Source organism: Neurospora tetrasperma, assembly GCF_000213175.1.
Source record: "Neurospora tetrasperma FGSC 2508 unplaced genomic scaffold NEUTE1scaffold_81, whole genome shotgun sequence".
NCBI classification, from domain to species: domain Eukaryota; kingdom Fungi; phylum Ascomycota; class Sordariomycetes; order Sordariales; family Sordariaceae; genus Neurospora; species Neurospora tetrasperma.
In genome coordinates, this window is record NW_009799179.1 from 7,096,931 (window position 1) to 7,114,575 (window position 17,645).

Consider the following 17,645-nt stretch of genomic DNA (forward strand, 5'->3'; position numbering starts at 1 on the left):
CCCCCCCCCCCCCCCCCCACCCAACAACAATTGTGTAACTATCACCCAGGCTGTACCTTTCTACATACCTACTTCTGTCTACGTCTATCTACGAGATGTGATTAAATTCCCTATAATGTGACATTAACCATGAAAGCAATAGTACCTTTAGCTCAACTGGTGCTGTGGATGGCTGGTTGACGCCGTAAGGGAAGATAGTTGCAATTGTCAGGTGCAAGCAGAATGAGAATTTACAGCTGTCGTCAAGAATGGGCCTTGAGCTCAATGCCTTGGAAGCGGTTTGTCAACCATTCCTCCGTTATGGCTTCACTGTGTATACTGTGACTCTTACCTAACCGACCTTTACTTACAAATTCCAAATAAACGCCCGAAGGGCCCTTTAAAGGAGGAGAAGAAGAAGAAGAAAAGAGTTCACAATGTGTGATCCAATTCTGTGAGAGTATCCGTGATCCTTTTTATATCATTTCTAGTACGATTTCAAGCTCCTCTTTTCATCCTTGTTTGATATCCTTCCATGCCCATGGCTTCCAACGCAAACTTGTTTGTCCCTGCTCGCACCCTCACGACAAGCCAACTTATTTCTGATGCTTGAAAATGATGCTACTGGGCCGCCTAAAGGCCTGTCAACAGTAGAAGACCCTCAGCCTGACTAACTAACCGAAGCAAGACTCTTGGAGGGTGATTACCGGCTCCTCGTCGTTCTGTCTGAAACATGGGGCTGAAAATAAACGCATTCCTTAGACGAAACCGTGAAGCCTAATATAATGGCGTTCGAGACGGTCAACAAGGGACGAAAAGAACAATGGCGATATGATGTGAAATGTGAAATGTGATACCGTCGTGTTTTCGCCAACCGCAAGACGCCAACCACAAAAAGCAAAAAGCGCCACTGCTCTTGTCCATTGTTATACAGAGCGGTACGCCAACCACCCCAGGCAATATACTGCCCAATTTGCTTTGCCGTATACCTCGTCATGGCCAACCAAGTTATATGGAACCAACCCATATGAAAGAAGGCAGTCAATGTGACTTTTTTCGGCTACCTCCAGGTTAAAACACCAGAGCCAGCGATAACAATAACCACCACAACCCTACTAGCTAGGAGTCATGAAACTAGCAGCGATCGGCGCGTTCGGGTTGGGCGAGCCGACACCAGAGGCGCCATCGTCCTGATTCTGGTCTTTGGTCATCGAACCGTTGAGCAACGGGCAGAGCCTAGAATGTCGGGGTTAAAAAAAGTGAAAACCGACGGAGCATAATGTGCGGACAACTTACTTCTTGTTTGTCTTGATATGGCCCTTGGCCCCACAATTTGCGCATCTGCGAGTGGTTCCAGTGGCTTTCTCAATCGAGGGCTCTAACGACCCGTCGTCGTTATCGAGGGGTAGAGTTCCTCCACTCTTGAGGCGCTGTTGTAGTTGTTTCTGCCTCTCGCGCTTCATTGTTCTCATTTTATTCTTCATGAGACGATCATGTTCCTTCTCGAGCCTGAAGAGCAATGTCAGTGTGCGGCCCTTTCTTTCAAGTACAATACGTAGAGGGTGACTAACAGCTCGAGAATAACGGCGTCCCGCTCTTGGTCACCTGTCATCTTAACATTGTAGATACTGCGAATAAAGTCAGTCATTGGTTCTTCTTCAAGTATTTATGGGAGGGAACCTACTCGATCTCGGACTTTTGCTCTTGGCGACGCCTCTTGACGTACTGAGCAATGACAGCAGGGTCCCTTACGACCTCTGTCACAGTCCGTGTTTGGCCATTTTCATCCCTCACCTCTCTTGTGATCACGAGCTTCTTCCGGTTAATAGCACTGGTGGCGCTCTGGCTAATCTGACTAAAACCGTCCTGGACCACAGGGGTTTGCGCGAATTGGCTGCCCTGTACGTTGAAACGCTCGTCTTCATCCTCTTGCCCAAGCACATCTTCATCATCGTGTTCTTGGGAATCCAAGAGACTCTCCCGCTGGCGGTTCCAGATATCGGTGAGAGCCTCGGTGTAGAGTGTGTCCTGGTTCTTGACGTTGTACATGTGCCCACCGTTCGCTTTGCGCTGCCTCTCAATGGCATCAGCTGATGTAGCCATTGGTCCTTGGAGCTGCTCAAGATAGCCGCCTTTCATGGACGTCCTCAGGAAACTGATGCCCAGTCCCTTGCCCGTCGGGTCGCCGGCGCCATGAACTGCAAGCATAGCCTTGCCATGACTGGCGTCAAGAAATGCCTTGGTAGTCTTCCAAGGCGCCATCTTGTTGGCAAGAGCATCTGGAGAGAGCTCATCGTTCACGTCAATCCCAATGTCATCGTCCTTGAGGGAATCGGTAGCATCATAACCACCCTTCTCGATCTCGTGCAAGCCCACTTGCATGGCGTCCAATAGGCAGACCTCTTCCGGCCTAACAAGAGATCGAATAGCCGGTTCGGCCATTAGCTCTTCGCCTTCGGGCAGCGCCCAATCTTTTGTTTCCTTTCTAAAGCGCAGAAACTCCTTCAACTTTTGACGATTCTGAGACTCGTTGGACTCAGCTACATGCTTGGTAATATCATGGAGGGTAACATGCTCGCTCTTGCGAAGTAGGCGATACGAGACCATCTTGAGACGGTTCTTGGCAATGTTAGTAACACGTCTGGAATGGGGCCCTGGGACTTCCATGGAGGGCAGGGTTTGGCCGACAACGTAAAGATGATCGATATTTCTGATGTACCAAGTTGAGCCTTTTTGGCCGGTACTGCTACGACCAATCAGGAAGTCTGTATTCCTCGGGTTATGCTTGAAAATAGGGGCGCGGAACATGTGGTTGTGAAGAGTAGGCACGACCTCGCCAGGGTGGACGTGACCGAAGATGGCGAAGGGTGAGCGATCTTCTGGCATCAATATACAAGTCTCGCCAAGCTCACGCTTCTCAGGTCTGCTATCAGCGCCTTTAGCTCGACGGAAGTAATTAATGATTTTCTGTCCCATGCCAAAGTTGGAGAGAACGGTAGGAATTTCCTCGCAGTACTCGAAAAGGATAGCGGTCGAGTTGTCGTTGAGGGAGAGGTCATGAGTACTCTTAAATACCTCGCTGACGCGTTTACCCTTGAGAGTCTTGCGCTTGATAATGGCAGGCTTGTCGAACCTGATGAGATACTGCAGATCCTTCTTAGGGTGGAGCTGAGGCCGATGATAACTATGAGGGTCACTGGCCGCGAGCTTGACGCGGTAGTAAGGCCAAGACAGTCTCTGCGCAGGCAAACTGTGCTCGACAGGAATAGTAGCCAACGTGGCCCGGACCCTATTCTGGCTGTTCTCCTTCAACGCGTCGTATGCCGCGTCAGAGGAGAAATTGAACCGCTGTATAAGGTCCCGCCCAGCTTTCCCGTTCGCCAAGCGGACCGTTTTATGTTGGGTCTTTCGCCGCTTAGATGACCGCTCAGATTCGACGTCGTCTATCAGCAAGTAAGGGTCGTTCATGTCAAGGATGACACGCTTGCCCAGCTTCGAAGTAACCTGCTCGAATTCGTCCAAATTTGGAGCCGTGAAGTGAGCAATAGGAGGAAGACCTTTAGGAATTTCGATCTTTCTCCGCTTTTGAGCAGGCTCATCGAGGAACATGGCATCCCAGTCCGCCTCTTCATCAGGCTCATCCTTAATGAGCATGTTGTCAGGTTTCGGCTGCGGTCCCGGCTCGATGGCAGCCGCAAGACTGTCGCCCAAGAAAATCATCTGTTCCCAGTCCTGACATATCGTAGCTATGTCCTGGAGGGTATATCCACCTATCCTCTCCGAATCCGTTTCGTCGTCCAAGCTAAATACTTCCAGATCGGTTTGTTCCAAAGGCTCCGGCTCTTCGAGACAGAACAGACCTCTCGCTTCCGCTTCCTTGATCCTCTGCCAAACGGAGCCAGTGGCAGGGCCCGGAATCCGGAACTGCTTTTCCTGATCGGCATCCAACTCTAGGCTGAGTTTTGATGGTATCAAGGGCTTGGGGGCTTTGGGGGGCTTTTTCGAGATCCATGTGGCATTCTTGGGCTTCAATAGTTCGTTCCAATGCAGGATGGCGTTCTCCTCAAAACCGGGGAATAGTTGCTTGACGGCGTCGATGAAGTTTTCTGCTGGCGGAGGAATGTCGGGATCTTGATTTGTCGCATGCGGCTCTTCGTCATTGTCGAAGTTGAGGTTCCGGAGGTCTTCGAGGGACTCCCCGGCGGCAGTATCCGGACGTTTTTTGGCATCGACATCGTCATGGACGTCGAGCGGCGGGGGAGAGGATCTCAGACCATCGTGGGCTGTGTCCATGGGCGATGAGGGGTCGCCGCCAAAGAGGTCGTCGTCATCATTAGTGCCGGCGTCGTCGATGAGGCTTGGCAGCTCGCCACTGGTGCCGGAAGTGCTCGGTTCGTCGTTGGGTAGCTCGTCCTCGTCGCTCAAGTCGATATCCTCAAAGTCGATGGCATCGTCTGCCTTGCCTCGTTGATCGATCTCGCCTCCCGACTGGAGGTTCCCCAACATTTCAGTCAGACCATCGTTACCACCCGGGCCGAAGCTGTTGTTGATCTGGCGAATGGCTTCCTCATCGCGGGCCTCCTGCTCCTTCCATCCTTCCTCATTGAGGGCGTTGAAATCAAAGTCGTCGTTGTCTGCGGGCATCTTGCCGGGCGGAGAGGCGATGCCGCCTCAGCGCTGTGTGTTGTCGTCTGTCGCGCAGTCGTCCGCCCGTCTCTCTCTTGCTCCCTCCAACGGTTGCGCGGCCGGTTAAGCTGTCAGATCATGATCCTGGAGCGGAGAAATCGTCGAGAATGCCCGCGGCGGGGGAGCAAACTGAACCAAGCGCGCGTTCGGTGTTGGTGGGGTGTTGGCAACGCCGCATGCAATTTTTGGTCGTGGTTGTGGCAGAGTCGAAATGGCCGTCGGGTGAGTCGAGGGTGAGGTTGACGTTGAGGTTGCAACGGTACCTAGTTGCGGAAGTTGCAAAAGTGTTGAACCTCCCACAAGCAAGGAAGCACACTGCCACTGCGCGGAATGCAAGCGTGCTCGAATGCGAACAACGAATCGGCCTGTCGGGGCCACTGCACGGCTACTCTAGGTACCTCTAAGTGGGTCCGTTGACCGGGCCCGGGTCTCGCAGTGTGACAGCCTACCTACCTATTCTAGATACCTACGTAGCGAGCAGCCCCAGGGCAGTGACTGGGGGGCGCTAAGTGCAGTGAATGGCTCGCGCACACTGTCCCTGGTGAAGCATAATAGCGTTGAACCTGGAACTTGCTTTGGGAATCTGGTAAGGAACCTGGAATAGAGGTAGTAGGTACAGGTAGAGGTAGGTATCCAATAAACCGTATAAACTTGGGGCGTTGATTTTCAACTTCCTAGGAAATCAGGCATAATCTGTAAGCATGCTGCCCGATTATGTGCATTTTATGCCCACCAAATTAATTGGAGGAGATATCCATGTTGCCACCCCTGAGCACGGTAAATTCGATGCTTCAATGTCCTGCCTCTTCACACCTATCTTTTCAAGAGCGCTGGAGGGCGGAGACATTCAAAATCACCGTCTTGCGTAGAATTTTCGGTGGGCATGAATGTTGCAGTATGCTTACTGCTTAGGCCTGATTTCCCAGAAAGTTGAAAATCAACGCCCCGAGTCTATACGGTATGCGACCTCACCTCCAACTTACCATCCAGGTAAAGTAAAGAATATGGAGGAAGAACTGAAGCTTCCCTGCCTTGTGTGACAACCAAATAAACGGCAGGCACAAAGAATAGGACTCCGTTGAAGGCGGGGAGACATGAATCGAGAGCGAGATCAAGTACTAATTGATTGATCTCTTACAACAGTAGAGTGACGCGTAAGTCCCGTCTCCCTCTCTGTTCGGGCCAAATGGCCACAATGTCACCCGCAACGTGGGGGGCAGAACACACTGGAACTGATGCGAGATGTCATTTCCAGTCTCACCGGATTCTCATTTCTTTGCAACCACACTCGCACGCCCATACCAGTGCTCAGCCCGTTTTTGGCATAACAGTGTGGATGTTATACCCTGCGAACTGGCAGGGCCACGAAGTTCAGCCACTGTACACTACCAATGGTGTTTTTGACGTACATTTGGAAACTGTGTTAAACCCACGGCCGAAGCCATGGTTACGTACTAGGCTGTCGGCAAAGCCAAAGCTACCTTAACCTACTAGAGGTACTATTCCTCCTTATTGAGATGACTGAATTAGGTGGTTGAAAGAATGTAACGAATCAGCCGATATTGTGGGCCACAGTCATACTGCGTCTAGCAGCTTCGTCATCGCCTTTTGCACCGTTTTCTTTACCTCGCACACCAAGTGAAGTTTCGAGGGCAAAAATACCACACTGCTCACCATGGCAAACCCCGTAATAGAAGAGTTGAAGCAAAAGCAAGATGCTCTACGGGCGAGGTTCGTCGGCAAGCAGCTGTCCGAGGTCCCTACGCCCAGCGTCGTCCTTGACCTCAAACAGGTCATGGTGAACTGTGAGCGCATGCTCGAAGCAGCCGAAAACCTTGGCCTACAATGGAGAGCTCATATCAAGACTCACAAGGTACTACAATGGATCATGACCCAGTAAAACGACAAAACAAAACTGTCACTGACAACTATAAACAACTTATAGACAACAGAGCTCACCCGCCTCCAAGTCGGAAACCACCTCACCACTCCCGTCCTGCTAATCGTCTCAACCATCCTTGAAGCCGAAAATATCACTCCCCTCCTCAAAGAATACCAATCCAAAGACCGCCATGTCAACGTTCTCTTCTCCTTCCCGCTCTTCGCATCCGCCGTCCCCCGTCTCACCGCCGTCTCTTCCCAGCTCGGCCCCGATGGCTTGTCCGTTATGATCGATCACGTCGATCAGCTCCCCTACGTCAAGGCCATCCACACTTCCTCAGGACACCCTCCCCGCGTGTTCATCAAAATCGACGTCAACTACGGCCGCGCCGGCGTCAAGACCGACTCTCCCGAGTACCCAGCTCTAGTCGACGTCCTCCTGGCTGCTGAGCGGGAAGGATGGTTGGTGCTGCATGGCTTGTATACACATGCCGGGCAGAGCTACGGGGCTCGCAAGCTCGGAGATGCTATGCATGTTCTTCACGCTGAATTCATTCACGCTCATAATGCTGCCCTGAAGATTCGCGAAAAGAGTCCGGACCATGCTCCTCTGGTGTTGTCGGTAGGTGCGACGCCAACGGCGACGACGATCCAGAGCCCTTGGTTTACGGGGGAGTGCGATGTGCACAGGGCAAACTCGAAGGGAAGCATGAGACCATTTGAGGAGGAGCTTAAGGAGTTGTGGGGCGGTTGGCAGAAGGAGGGATATGTGCTTGAGATTCATGCTGGTGTTTAGTGAGTTGGTCCTTTTCACCCTGGTGCTGGCTGACTTTTTTCTTCTATATACATGTGGCCTCATTGTGCTAACTCGGATCTTTCAGCCCGACCCTCGATCTCCAACAGGTCGCAACTCACGCACGACACATCGGTCTTCTTTCCGAAGAAGATATCGGCATCAGCGTAGTTGCCGAGGTCGCCTCCGGTATGCTAAACTCTCTCCATGGATCCCGTAACATTGCAGGATAGCTAATTTCCCCTGTCAAAAACAATAGTCTACCCAACCCGCGGTCAAAACTCAAAGCCTGAAGCCCTCATCAATGCCGGCTCTCTGGCCCTTGGCCGCGAGCCCGTGAGCCTAGACAAGCAAACGAGCAACAACGAGGAGACTGCCAAGCCGTACACTGGCTGGGGCGCCCTGATGCCCTGGGGCGTTCTAGCAGGAACGGAAGAAAAGGACAGGAGCGGAAAGATTCTCGGCGAGAGGTTTCCTAATGACTTTAGGGGCTGGCAGGTCGGCAAGATTAGCCAGGAGCACGGTATTTTGACTTGGGTAGGGGATGAAGGGAAGAAGGCGCCCGAACTTAAGGTGGGTGATAGGGTAAGGGTGTGGCCCAACCATGCTTGCATCATGGGGGCGGGGTTCGAGTACTATCTAATTATTGACTCGAATTGCCGGGGGCAGGAGGATAAGGTTCGCGATGTTTGGTGTAGATGGAATGGGTGGTAATTATTTACGAACGGGGTAAAGATTAAAGGGCTTCGGAAGCGAGGATAGAGAGGTCATAATCACCCAACTTCAACAGGTTAATTTCTGATTTTGATCCATGCATACAAATATGAAATATAGCTTTCCTACAAAGGCTACGTTACTATGCACTCTGGCGAGTTTGTGTCTCCTGAAAGTCACTGGAATATAGCTGTTGCATGTAAACAAAATGGGGTTGGCGTGGCAACCGCTATGGGCCGTCGTTTCCCCCTCCCCGTACCTCCAGCTTTGGCGTATCCGCGCTGTTGTCCAGGGCACCTACAGTTAGCTTCTGCTGTTAACGAACTGTCCCATCAGGGGCAACTTCCGAGCACTGGCGCGTTCACCACACTTCCTTGCAACCTACCTACAACCACAACACCTGAACTCCAACGTGATGACCACATCCAACACCATACATCACATCTCCAGTTATCGTTGCGCCAGGTCTTGAACAATTCACAAAGCCTCCGCTCCGAATCACAACCCAGCAAACGAATGACACGAGAATGCCCATAATATCGGAGGAAGAAGAGGAGGATGGCACGATGCTGTCCCACCCTTCGGAAGAAGACAACCACGATGATGGCTTGATGTCCGGAGACGAGGATTCTTACGACGAGGATGACATCTCGGACGACGACGGCGACGACGAGCACCTCGCGCCCCCACCGCCCGTCTCGCAACATACCTTTGCCCCTCCCTTCTACGGTCGCCCACCGACCCCTCTCCCACCCTCCCCCTCTTTAACCTCCCTGCTACGCCCCTCGCGTCCCACTACCCCGGACGCCTCCGACGACGAGACAGTAGCCAACGGCGGCGGTGGGGGTCCAGAGGGCAGCAACGAGCCCCTCCCGCGCGCCAGCCCTCGCGTACCCACGTACGAGTACTACGGCTTCGTCCTCTACCTCTTCAGCAGCCTGTCGTTTTTGATCTACCTACTATGGGCGTACCTGCCTTCGCCGTTCCTGCATGCGTTGGGCATCTACTACTACCCCAACCGGTGGTGGTCGCTGGCCATTCCGAGTTTTCTGACCATGACGCTGGTGTACATCTACGTGGCGCTGGCGGCTTACAATACCGAGTACCTCACGCTGCCGTTGGGATCGATTGAGACGATTGTGGATGAGGCAGCGCAGGTGGCGGTGGTGGACGGGAAGGGCCAGATCATTAGGCATGATAAGAAAGGTGGCGTCAGGGAGGAGAAGAGACAGTATGGGCACGGCTATGGACATGGGAGGCATGGGTCGACGGATAGGGAGGTGCTGTTACCGGGGGGAGGATTGAATTGGAGGGAGGTCTGGAATGAAGGGACGGATGCGGTGATGGATGTGCCACTGGCGGGAGTTTGTGAGGTTCTGTATGGAGAGGGGAGGGAGAAAGGGGTGGAGAGTGAGGAGGATGAGGAGGAGTATGAAGGAAAGGGGACGTTGCATAGTCCTGGGAATGGACTGGATGGCTCGAGAGTTGGTCGATGGAGTTGACACGGGGTTATGAAGGTCCTGAGACAGGATAGACACCTGATCTCTGCTGTTTTGTCCATTGTGAAATATGATACCCATTTGTTCTTTTTGGTGGTGGCATAATGCTCTGGGTGAATCCGTTGCCGGTATCGTATACAGCTGAGAGTTCCACTTCCCATGGATGTCGTAACTTTGACTTCTAGCGAGTTCGTGAGCTCTGGATCAGCAATGACAGGCCAGCGACAATCTTTGAGGGGTTTAACGAAGGCTAACTGCTCATGTGCGCCTTACTTCTCTTCAAGCTTAAAAGACCTATCAGCAAGTTAACAGAGCTCTTGACAGGTTCGTTGGATTGCTATTTCCATTTTCTGTCCCTGATGCCCTATTACCGTAGAGGTACGTACCGCGCCCCACTTTTATGTAGCTGGAGGAGAGCCTGTCCGGTCTTTTACTGGTACTCTCGCGCGCGCGCCCCTCGTCTTTGAAGCTCTGTCGTCAAATTCCATTTGATTTCCAGTTCATCGAACTTCAACAGAACGCGACGGGACCGAGCTATTAGACGCGCAGCGCTGTTTGGAGATCCCCGCTCACACCACTTCTTGCCCTCCGATAATACACCTCAGCGTAGTATTTCATTATACAGCGTCGGTGCCTAACATGTCCCATCAACAACCTCTCTCGTCGTCGGTCCAGCCGACTGACATCTATGGCGGAGGTAAGCCTAGTCCAAACGCCTCTGACCAGCGACATTGCCCAAGCGTCAAGGCTCGCAATTGACGGCTGATCATTTCCTTAGATGAGGTTTCCGCGCTTGTTCTCGATCCGGGCTACTGCAACACTCGCGCCGGCTATGCTGGCGAGGAAATGCCCAAGCAAGTTCTCCCTTCTTTCTACGGCCACATCAACGGGCGCGACGTATTCGGCGACGAGTATATCGTGCCAAAACCGGGCTTCGAAGTGCGCAACTACATGAACCGCGACAGCGTTGTCGAAGACTGGGATGCTGCCACCAGGATGTGGGAACACGTTCTCGTCAAGCGTTTGCAGCCCGAGCGATCAACACCTCCCAGCAAAAAGGGTATCAACATTAGCGACGATGGCGATGTGCCCATGGAAGACGATGGAAACAACAACGAGGATGCTACGGACGCGCTGGAGAAGCCACTGGCCGAGAACCCTCTTCTTATGACCGAGGCGCCGTGGAACTCGCCCAAGGCGCGCGAGAAGGCCATCGAAATCAGCATGGAGACCTGGGGCGTGCCCGCATTCTGGCTTAGCAAGACACCTGTGCTCGCAGCATTTGCGGCCGGAAAGGCCACGGCTCTGGTAATAGACGTGGGCGGTGCCAACACGAGTGTCACGGCCATCCACGACGGCATGGTCCTCAAGCGATCGATTCAAAGGTCTCCGGTGGGCGGTGTTTGGCTGAGCAGCCAGATCTCCAAGATGTGGGACGGTAGCGAGCCCAAGGTCGACGTTGTGCCGCGGTTCATGGTCGAGAGTAAGAAGCCTGTGGAGGCCGGTGCGCCTGCCGAAGCCAACCTGCGAAAGTTTAACTTCGACATCCACCCGTCCTTCCGCGCTTACGAGGAAGAGCGTGTTCTCACCGAGTTCAAGGAGTCTGTTGTCGAGGTATGGCGTGGTCCCCAGCGGTTCACGACCCCCGGAAACGAAGATGCTGTCCGTACACAACCCGGCCGTGTCTTCGAGATGCCCGACGGCAGCAATCAGATGTGGCGTGAGCAGCGCTTCAAGGTGTCGGAGGGCATGTGGGACGAGACGGCTGCCTATAACAGCACTGACGAGGAAGGACGCGTGACTAAGGCTCAGACGATCCCGGCTCTCATCAAGGCGGCCCTCGAGGGTGTTGATGTTGATCTCCGCCCCAACATTCTCGGCAACGTTGTTGTCACGGGTAGTACAAGCTTGTTGAACGGTTTCAACGACCGTCTCAACCACGAGCTCGCGCAAATGTACCCCGGTGTGAAGATCAAGATCCATGCGGCGGGTTTGACGACCGAGAGACGCTTCGGTGCTTGGATCGGAGGAAGCATTCTCGCCAGTCTCGGAACCTTCCACCAAATGTGGATTTCGCGAAAGGAGTATGATGAGAACGGCGCGGGTATTGTCGAGAAGCGCTGCAAGTAGGATTTCGCTTTGTCAATTGCAAAAAAAAAGGAAAGTTGTCGAGGCATGAAGTGGCAAACCCTCCCACGCCGCGCTATGGAATTGGTGGGAGGTTACAAAACATCGGATTCCAAGTCAGGCCACAATGGTTGATGCCTTTAGTGCTCACACATTCATGGAATTTGTGTTGGGTGGAGTGTGGTGGTCATATAAGATGGGCATGGTATTTTTACGTCGCTAATTATCAGGCAGGTGTATGTTATGGTCGCACGATATGGCGCGGAGGCGTTCTGGAGAAATGGATTTTCAATGCTTTCAGCTTATGAGAGATACACGCCAACCATTGCCTGTATTGCCGGTTTTGACTTTAATCACGGCTAGATCGCAGAGCTTCAACCGTCTCCAAGTAGTTCATTTACCGTAAAGCTTCTACGTACAAAGTGTAATTCCTTTTAGACAATCCATAATCCTCTATCAGTCCTACCTGTCAATGGGGCAGCTATACACTCTCTTCGTTCCAAAACTATCTCCTTTGGAAACCGCGCCCCCATGTTTCATCTCAAGAGCGTCCAAGCATGCTTGATGGTAGATGTGTCTGCAGGCCAGCACAACCAGAGGGCTAAGCTTATGTTCCCGGTTTGCCACCATTGACCCTTGCATGCCTTCATGTCCAGAAGTGTTTGCTTGCTGGTTCGGGTCGTTCATTGACTCCCCTTGCTGCTGCAATCGCGGGCTCACAGCCTTTCCCTTGCCCTTCCCCTTTCCATCTCCATTTGCATTTCCATTATACTTCTCCCCACCCTGGGGCCCGTCCGTTGCCGGCCACGCATGATCCTTGCCCTTCCCCCGTTCAGTAGTAGCACTCGCCGCCTTGTTTTTGCTCATGGTGAGTTGCTTCCTCGCCTGGCGTTGACTCTCCTCAGCAGCCTGGCGATCTTCCCACGCTTCGTAGACATTACCCGCCACACCAGGACCCCAAACTCGCCGGCCGCAGGCCTCGCAGGTGGAGCCTTTAGGACGCCAACCTCGCTGGCGGAGTTGGACGGCTTGGCTTACACTCACAAAAAGACTGCGTTCCAAAAGCCGGTTTGAGAGGCTAAGGATGGATTCTTCGTATGCGTATGCGGCGAAGATACTGGAGAGAACTGAACGGAGATCTGCAAGGTTAGGCGACGACGCCGCGGCGCGAGTGAGGAACGCGCGAAGAATACGGAGGAAGGATAGATTGGCGTTCATTGCTGGAGGCTGTATATCACCCGTGTCTGCTGCAGATCGAGAGGTGCGGGTTGATGTGGATGAGAGGAGGGCTGTAAAGGTGTCTTGCACGAGCGATCGTGCCAAGGTGACAAGCTTTTCTGTCTCCAATGACACAAGGATAGATTCACTGCTGGGGTGAGAATCGCCGTTCATAAGCTGTGCTTGTGTTGAATCATCTGGTGGTGGTAGCTGCAAGGCTGAAGTAGCCCGCTTGGTGATCTGTACACAGCTCTCAACCAAGCTGAGCCAGAGTTGCTCGTCGGGCGAAAGCTCGTCTTCGGAATTTGATTTGTGCCGTTGACGTGTATTACCACTCTCTCGAGCGGCTTTGGTTTGTTCCTGACACAGCCAAACGCCCACACGAGTGTAGTTTTGCAAAGCCTGCATAAGTTCCTCCGTACTTTCTTGGGAATTGAGATCTCCTTGCGACTGAGAGGCGGTTCCGGTCAATAGACCGTATAAGGCTGATTCAAGAGTTTCCAAGTGTCTCGTCAGTCGCGCCATGGCCTCCTTCACTTGTCCTTCTTTCGCCATCAGTATGACGGCAGCGTCAATTACACCCGTCTCTTCCATTGTAGGCAGTAGCTTCTGTAACCTCAAGTTCGTAGCTTGGACTTTATTTACGTATTCCGGTACATGTGATGGTTCAAACCGGCACATGAGCTCCAAATACTGCTCCACAAGATCCTGTTGAGGCGGACGGACGTTCATCACCTCCTTGCTTGGCTCCAGTATCGTCTTCAGATAAGTGTACCGAAGGTGCGGCTGCTCAGAAACGGAATCCAGGACGTGACTGTGCAACTCTGGAGCGTAGGGCCCTATTGCTTGCGCCGCTCTAACAGAGTCAATCTGGACCAGTTTACCGGCGTGATCCTTAATGACCTGGTGTACGTCCTGTATCTGGCGACGGGTAAGACCTGAGTGCGGTCGGAGACAGAGTTCGATACAGTCAAAGATAGCTTCCCGCTCATTCGGGTCTTCGAAGTAGGTCAGAGTCAATTTCCCATACTGTTTGTCTGCTTTGTATATACGCTTCAGTATCCGATAAAATCCAGCCTCCTTGAACCGCGGTATCAAGTCGGGTAGATCTGGGGGATGATAAACTGAAAGTAAATATTCGGCGCTCAGTTGGGCGTCCTCGGCAAGGTCACCTCCTGGATATTGACACAGCTCGACCAGGACTTTGGTAAGTGTCGATCCCGTGAAAAGAAGGTATTGCGGGTACTTGGGAAGGTTTCTGGCAATAAACATATCGAGATAGATAGTGTCTTCCTTGGCAAAGTCTGCCGAACTCATTATCTCCATTAAGATGGAGGTAATGTACTGCCTGTCTACCGTCAGCCCGAATATTTCTTCCTCTGGAAGATCACGACTTGGGCCACCAGCAAGCTGCTTTTCGGGTGAATCGTTCAAGAAAGAGTCTTCAAAGGCCTCGTTGAGCACGCTCAGGAAGCTGGGTGCGTCAAAGTTGAGAATCATCCTCAAATAGGGGAAGGATGGTTCTTGAGACTGTTCTGGTTGCGTAAGCAGTCTCTTGCTACTGCCCTTAGGCCAGCAGATACTTTTGCCGGAAAAGAGAAACCAGTAAATCTCCGCTTTAGCCTTTTGAGCTATAACATCAGGAATTGTCTCCCCAGTAGGATAGGTCTTCCCGGTCAGTATAAACGACAGGTATGGGAAGATCTTCAGTGCATTTGTTTCTCTAGTTTCGTTCTCCAACACGCTTGTTGTGCCATCTGCATGCCCGTTCTGCATCAAAGGTACCAATAAGGCCAGCAAGTCAATGAATGGGGTGAGATAGTCGTTTAGGGCTTGGTTCCACACGTAAATTAATGCATCATAGAGGCCATGCTTTTTGCAAAGCGTCGTGACTTGATCGAGATCTAGGGTTGAGGTGTCCATGTGGCAGATGATGTCTTCGAGCCTGGTTTCGAGCCCGTTGCTGACGAAGTGAGCGACCAAAGCTTTCACAACTGCGGGCGGGATGGCCGTAATCGAACCATCGATGATGTATGGTTCAAGGGTCTCCAAAAAGACGCCTTCCAGACCGGCTTCTTCATACCATTCGTACATCTCGTCGAAGAGGAAGTCGGTTTTCCCGGCGTTGTGAGAAGCTATGAAGCATGTTTCAGCCAGTTCCCGAAGGTGCTTATCGTCTCCTGCTTCTCGGCGTTTTGTTCTCTGCCCAAATGCATATTTGAGAGATGCGCTCATGATCTCCACGAGTTTATCAATGACCATGGAATGTCTCAAGGCCGTATCCTCCGGTAAGCCAACAGTCAGCTTGTTGGCGTCGCCCGTGTAGTAAGATGTCGCAAGTCGAATAGCACCAACATAGTCACCGCTTTCCATCAATGCGAACAGCCGATCTGCCCAATTAGATAGGGCGCCTAACGAAACATCGGTAAACCCAAGTAGAAAAAGCCGGCCTTTATAAGCTTTAAAGCTCATATAGAAGGCATCAGCAACGACACCGTGCATGGTAGGATCTTCATCGTCAAGCTGCTCGACCAGAGCGTGAAGTTGCTTGGAGAAAAGATCAGCATGGTAGATGTGCTTGTGTATAAGGTCGAATGCTTCAGTCATGCGCATGGTTCGATCCTCTAGCACAATGAGCCTCTGAGTGATGGTGAGGACTGTCAACACAGACCGGCTCAGCCATTGTACAGCAACAATTGGCTCTTCGCATTTCCACCGGTTTCGGGGTCTGAATCTGAGGGTTGGCGGTTTATCCTTGTTTTCTGCTGGCTCCTCTTCCACCTCAAGGACCGTGAGGACATTTGACCAGCAGTAGACGAGCTTGACCTTGGACACGATGCTGCCAGTAAGAGGATCTGGCACCTTCAATCTCACTGCAGGGAACCAAGCTAAACATCCCGTCATGGCGCTATGTGCAGTCATTTCCTTTGGACGCGCAGATTTATGTTGTGTTTGAGCAACAGGCGTAGTGGAGACGATGACTAGCAAGTATGGGGTGAGCATGGCTGTCAAGCCCATGGAATCTGTGGCCATCTCAACGTTTCCTAGAGGCAGAGATTGGAAGGCAAGCACGGTACTGGGCTTAAGTGTCTTCCCAACAGGCGGAGGAGCGTCTGGATACCGGCCGAGAATTCGAGTAGTTTTGACAGTCCTGCCAAGTGATCCGGTACCCCGTGTAGCAAGGTGAGAGAAGGCCATCCCTCGGTCATCAGCAGATACCAGGGCTGTGTGTCGGGTCCCCAGAAAGCCCAAGTGTGTTATCGCAGCATTGGGGACATGTCCGTCCGTTGATCTCTGCTGAAGCTGGGGTAGATGTGGAATACTGAGGAACGGTCGTGAAGGACGGGTGGTATCCCATGTAAAGATATTTCCATTGGCATGTCCGCCTGCAATTGTCGTGTGGTCTGCAGAAATTGCTAGAGATACCACGGCACCTGATTCAACAGCTGGGGGGCTGGTCAACAACAGCATCAAGCAAGGTCCATTTAGGGGGAAAGCGCAAACCTTTTGTTCCCGGCCCAATGATCATCTTCAAATTTTGGTTGAAATCGAACACTAGGATGACTCCTTTTGACGTTCCCAGAACAATCGAGGCAGACACGGCCAGGCATGTTGGAGAGCCAAAGTTCCTCCTCCCAGATTCGGAGAATGCTAAGCCATCCAACTTCAGTAACTTTGTCCAGCGCACAACTTCCCAAGGAGGGGAGCTTGATTCGGTTTCGCTGGAGTCGAGTAGTAGATTGCTCGTAACGGATAGCGTCCTGCTATGGCCCGCCAGGAATGCGGGCGAGGAAGGCCGTGGAGAGAGAGTACCAGGCGAGCCAAAGGAGGAGAACCTCCTATCAAAGGGTCTGAAGGAGGGTGTTGGGCCTCTTAACCCGGGACGGAGTGCCAAAGACGGTACAATGTTGCTGCTACCCGGAGACGAAACGACGGAGCCCTGTATGCGCCATCATTAGTCGGACACCTCAAACACCAGAACAGGCATCACGAACTTGTGCGGAGGGAGAGTCTCCAGAAAGCGTAGGAAAGGACTCAAGAGGGCTTGCGGCTGAGCGCAATACTCCATCTACAGAACCGTCCTCTGAGGTTGTCACATCGTGTTCGGCCTCGACCAGCTCGCGGTAACGGTTCGCTATGGCACTCGGCGCAATCGGAGTAAGTGCGATGGGGGATGCCGCTGTTGGCTGATCTCCCACTTCCTCCCCATCTACACCCGTAAAGGTGGCCTGGTCGTCCTCGTTTTTTTGTCGGGAGATTTCATCGCCGCTCAAGCTTTGGGCGTCGGCTGGACCAAGATCGGGTTCGTCGGCCATTATGTCGTCCACTGACCCCTCCTCATCCCGCCGCGGTGTGTTCACGCTCATCGGGGATAACCAAAGCAGCGCATGTTTTCAGTACAGTCGGTGTATTCGCCCAAAAGGTGTGCGACCTTTGCCCTCGTGGTAATCTTGAACGTAATGTTTTCAAGTCTGCCCAACGGTGGCGCTCTCGTAGTTGTAGTTGTAGGTAATAGCTCTCGTCTTCCAACTTGATGGATGATGGATCTAGGCACCCAGGTACCTCTAGTGAACGACGCCGGGTGGAAATGATGAACGGCGAATTGGAGATACAGAGGCTTAGTGGCGATTGGCAACTCCAAACCAACTACACAACCCAGAGTTTGTCGGATTTCTGCGCATTCGTTTGTCGATGAGGTGACTCCAAGGCGCAAGACGGGATATCGACGGGAGCTTCCTTCAGCTGCT

The 17,645-nt window shown here is 52.5% G+C and overlaps 5 protein-coding genes across 5 annotated transcripts; 3 read left to right on the forward strand and 2 right to left on the reverse strand.

Moving 5' to 3' along the window:
- Positions 1–1,094: 1,094 nt before the first annotated feature.
- Positions 1,095–4,623, reverse strand: NEUTE1DRAFT_126497 (uncharacterized protein; the record flags this gene model as incomplete). The annotated part of the gene is made up of 4 exons (XM_009858433.1): positions 1,095–1,215; positions 1,276–1,320; positions 1,530–1,607; positions 1,664–4,623. 4 exons carry the CDS (start codon positions 4,621–4,623, stop codon positions 1,095–1,097), a joined length of 3,204 nt encoding a protein of 1,067 aa, XP_009856735.1.
- A 1,659-nt stretch (positions 4,624–6,282) lies between these two features.
- On the forward strand, positions 6,283–8,179 carry NEUTE1DRAFT_119073 (uncharacterized protein; the record flags this gene model as incomplete). The annotated part of the gene is made up of 4 exons (XM_009858434.1): positions 6,283–6,538; positions 6,611–7,341; positions 7,428–7,528; positions 7,599–8,179. The coding sequence occupies 4 exons, from the start codon at positions 6,341–6,343 to the stop codon at positions 8,051–8,053; spliced, it is 1,485 nt and encodes a 494-aa protein (XP_009856736.1).
- A 1,978-nt stretch (positions 8,180–10,157) lies between these two features.
- NEUTE1DRAFT_92106 (uncharacterized protein) lies at positions 10,158–12,077 on the forward strand (the record flags this gene model as incomplete). Its single annotated transcript, XM_009858435.1, has 2 exons — positions 10,158–10,249; positions 10,331–12,077. The coding sequence occupies 2 exons, from the start codon at positions 10,192–10,194 to the stop codon at positions 11,680–11,682; spliced, it is 1,410 nt and encodes a 469-aa protein (XP_009856737.1).
- Positions 12,055–17,219, reverse strand: NEUTE1DRAFT_73413 (uncharacterized protein; the record flags this gene model as incomplete). Its single annotated transcript, XM_009858436.1, has 3 exons — positions 12,055–16,343; positions 16,402–16,837; positions 16,893–17,219. The coding sequence occupies 3 exons, from the start codon at positions 17,211–17,213 to the stop codon at positions 12,142–12,144; spliced, it is 4,959 nt and encodes a 1,652-aa protein (XP_009856738.1).
- A 122-nt stretch (positions 17,220–17,341) lies between these two features.
- NEUTE1DRAFT_119077 (uncharacterized protein) lies at positions 17,342–17,608 on the forward strand (the record flags this gene model as incomplete). The annotated part of the gene is made up of 1 exon (XM_009858437.1): positions 17,342–17,608. The coding sequence occupies one exon, from the start codon at positions 17,432–17,434 to the stop codon at positions 17,591–17,593; it is 162 nt and encodes a 53-aa protein (XP_009856739.1).
- Positions 17,609–17,645: the final 37 nt, after the last annotated feature.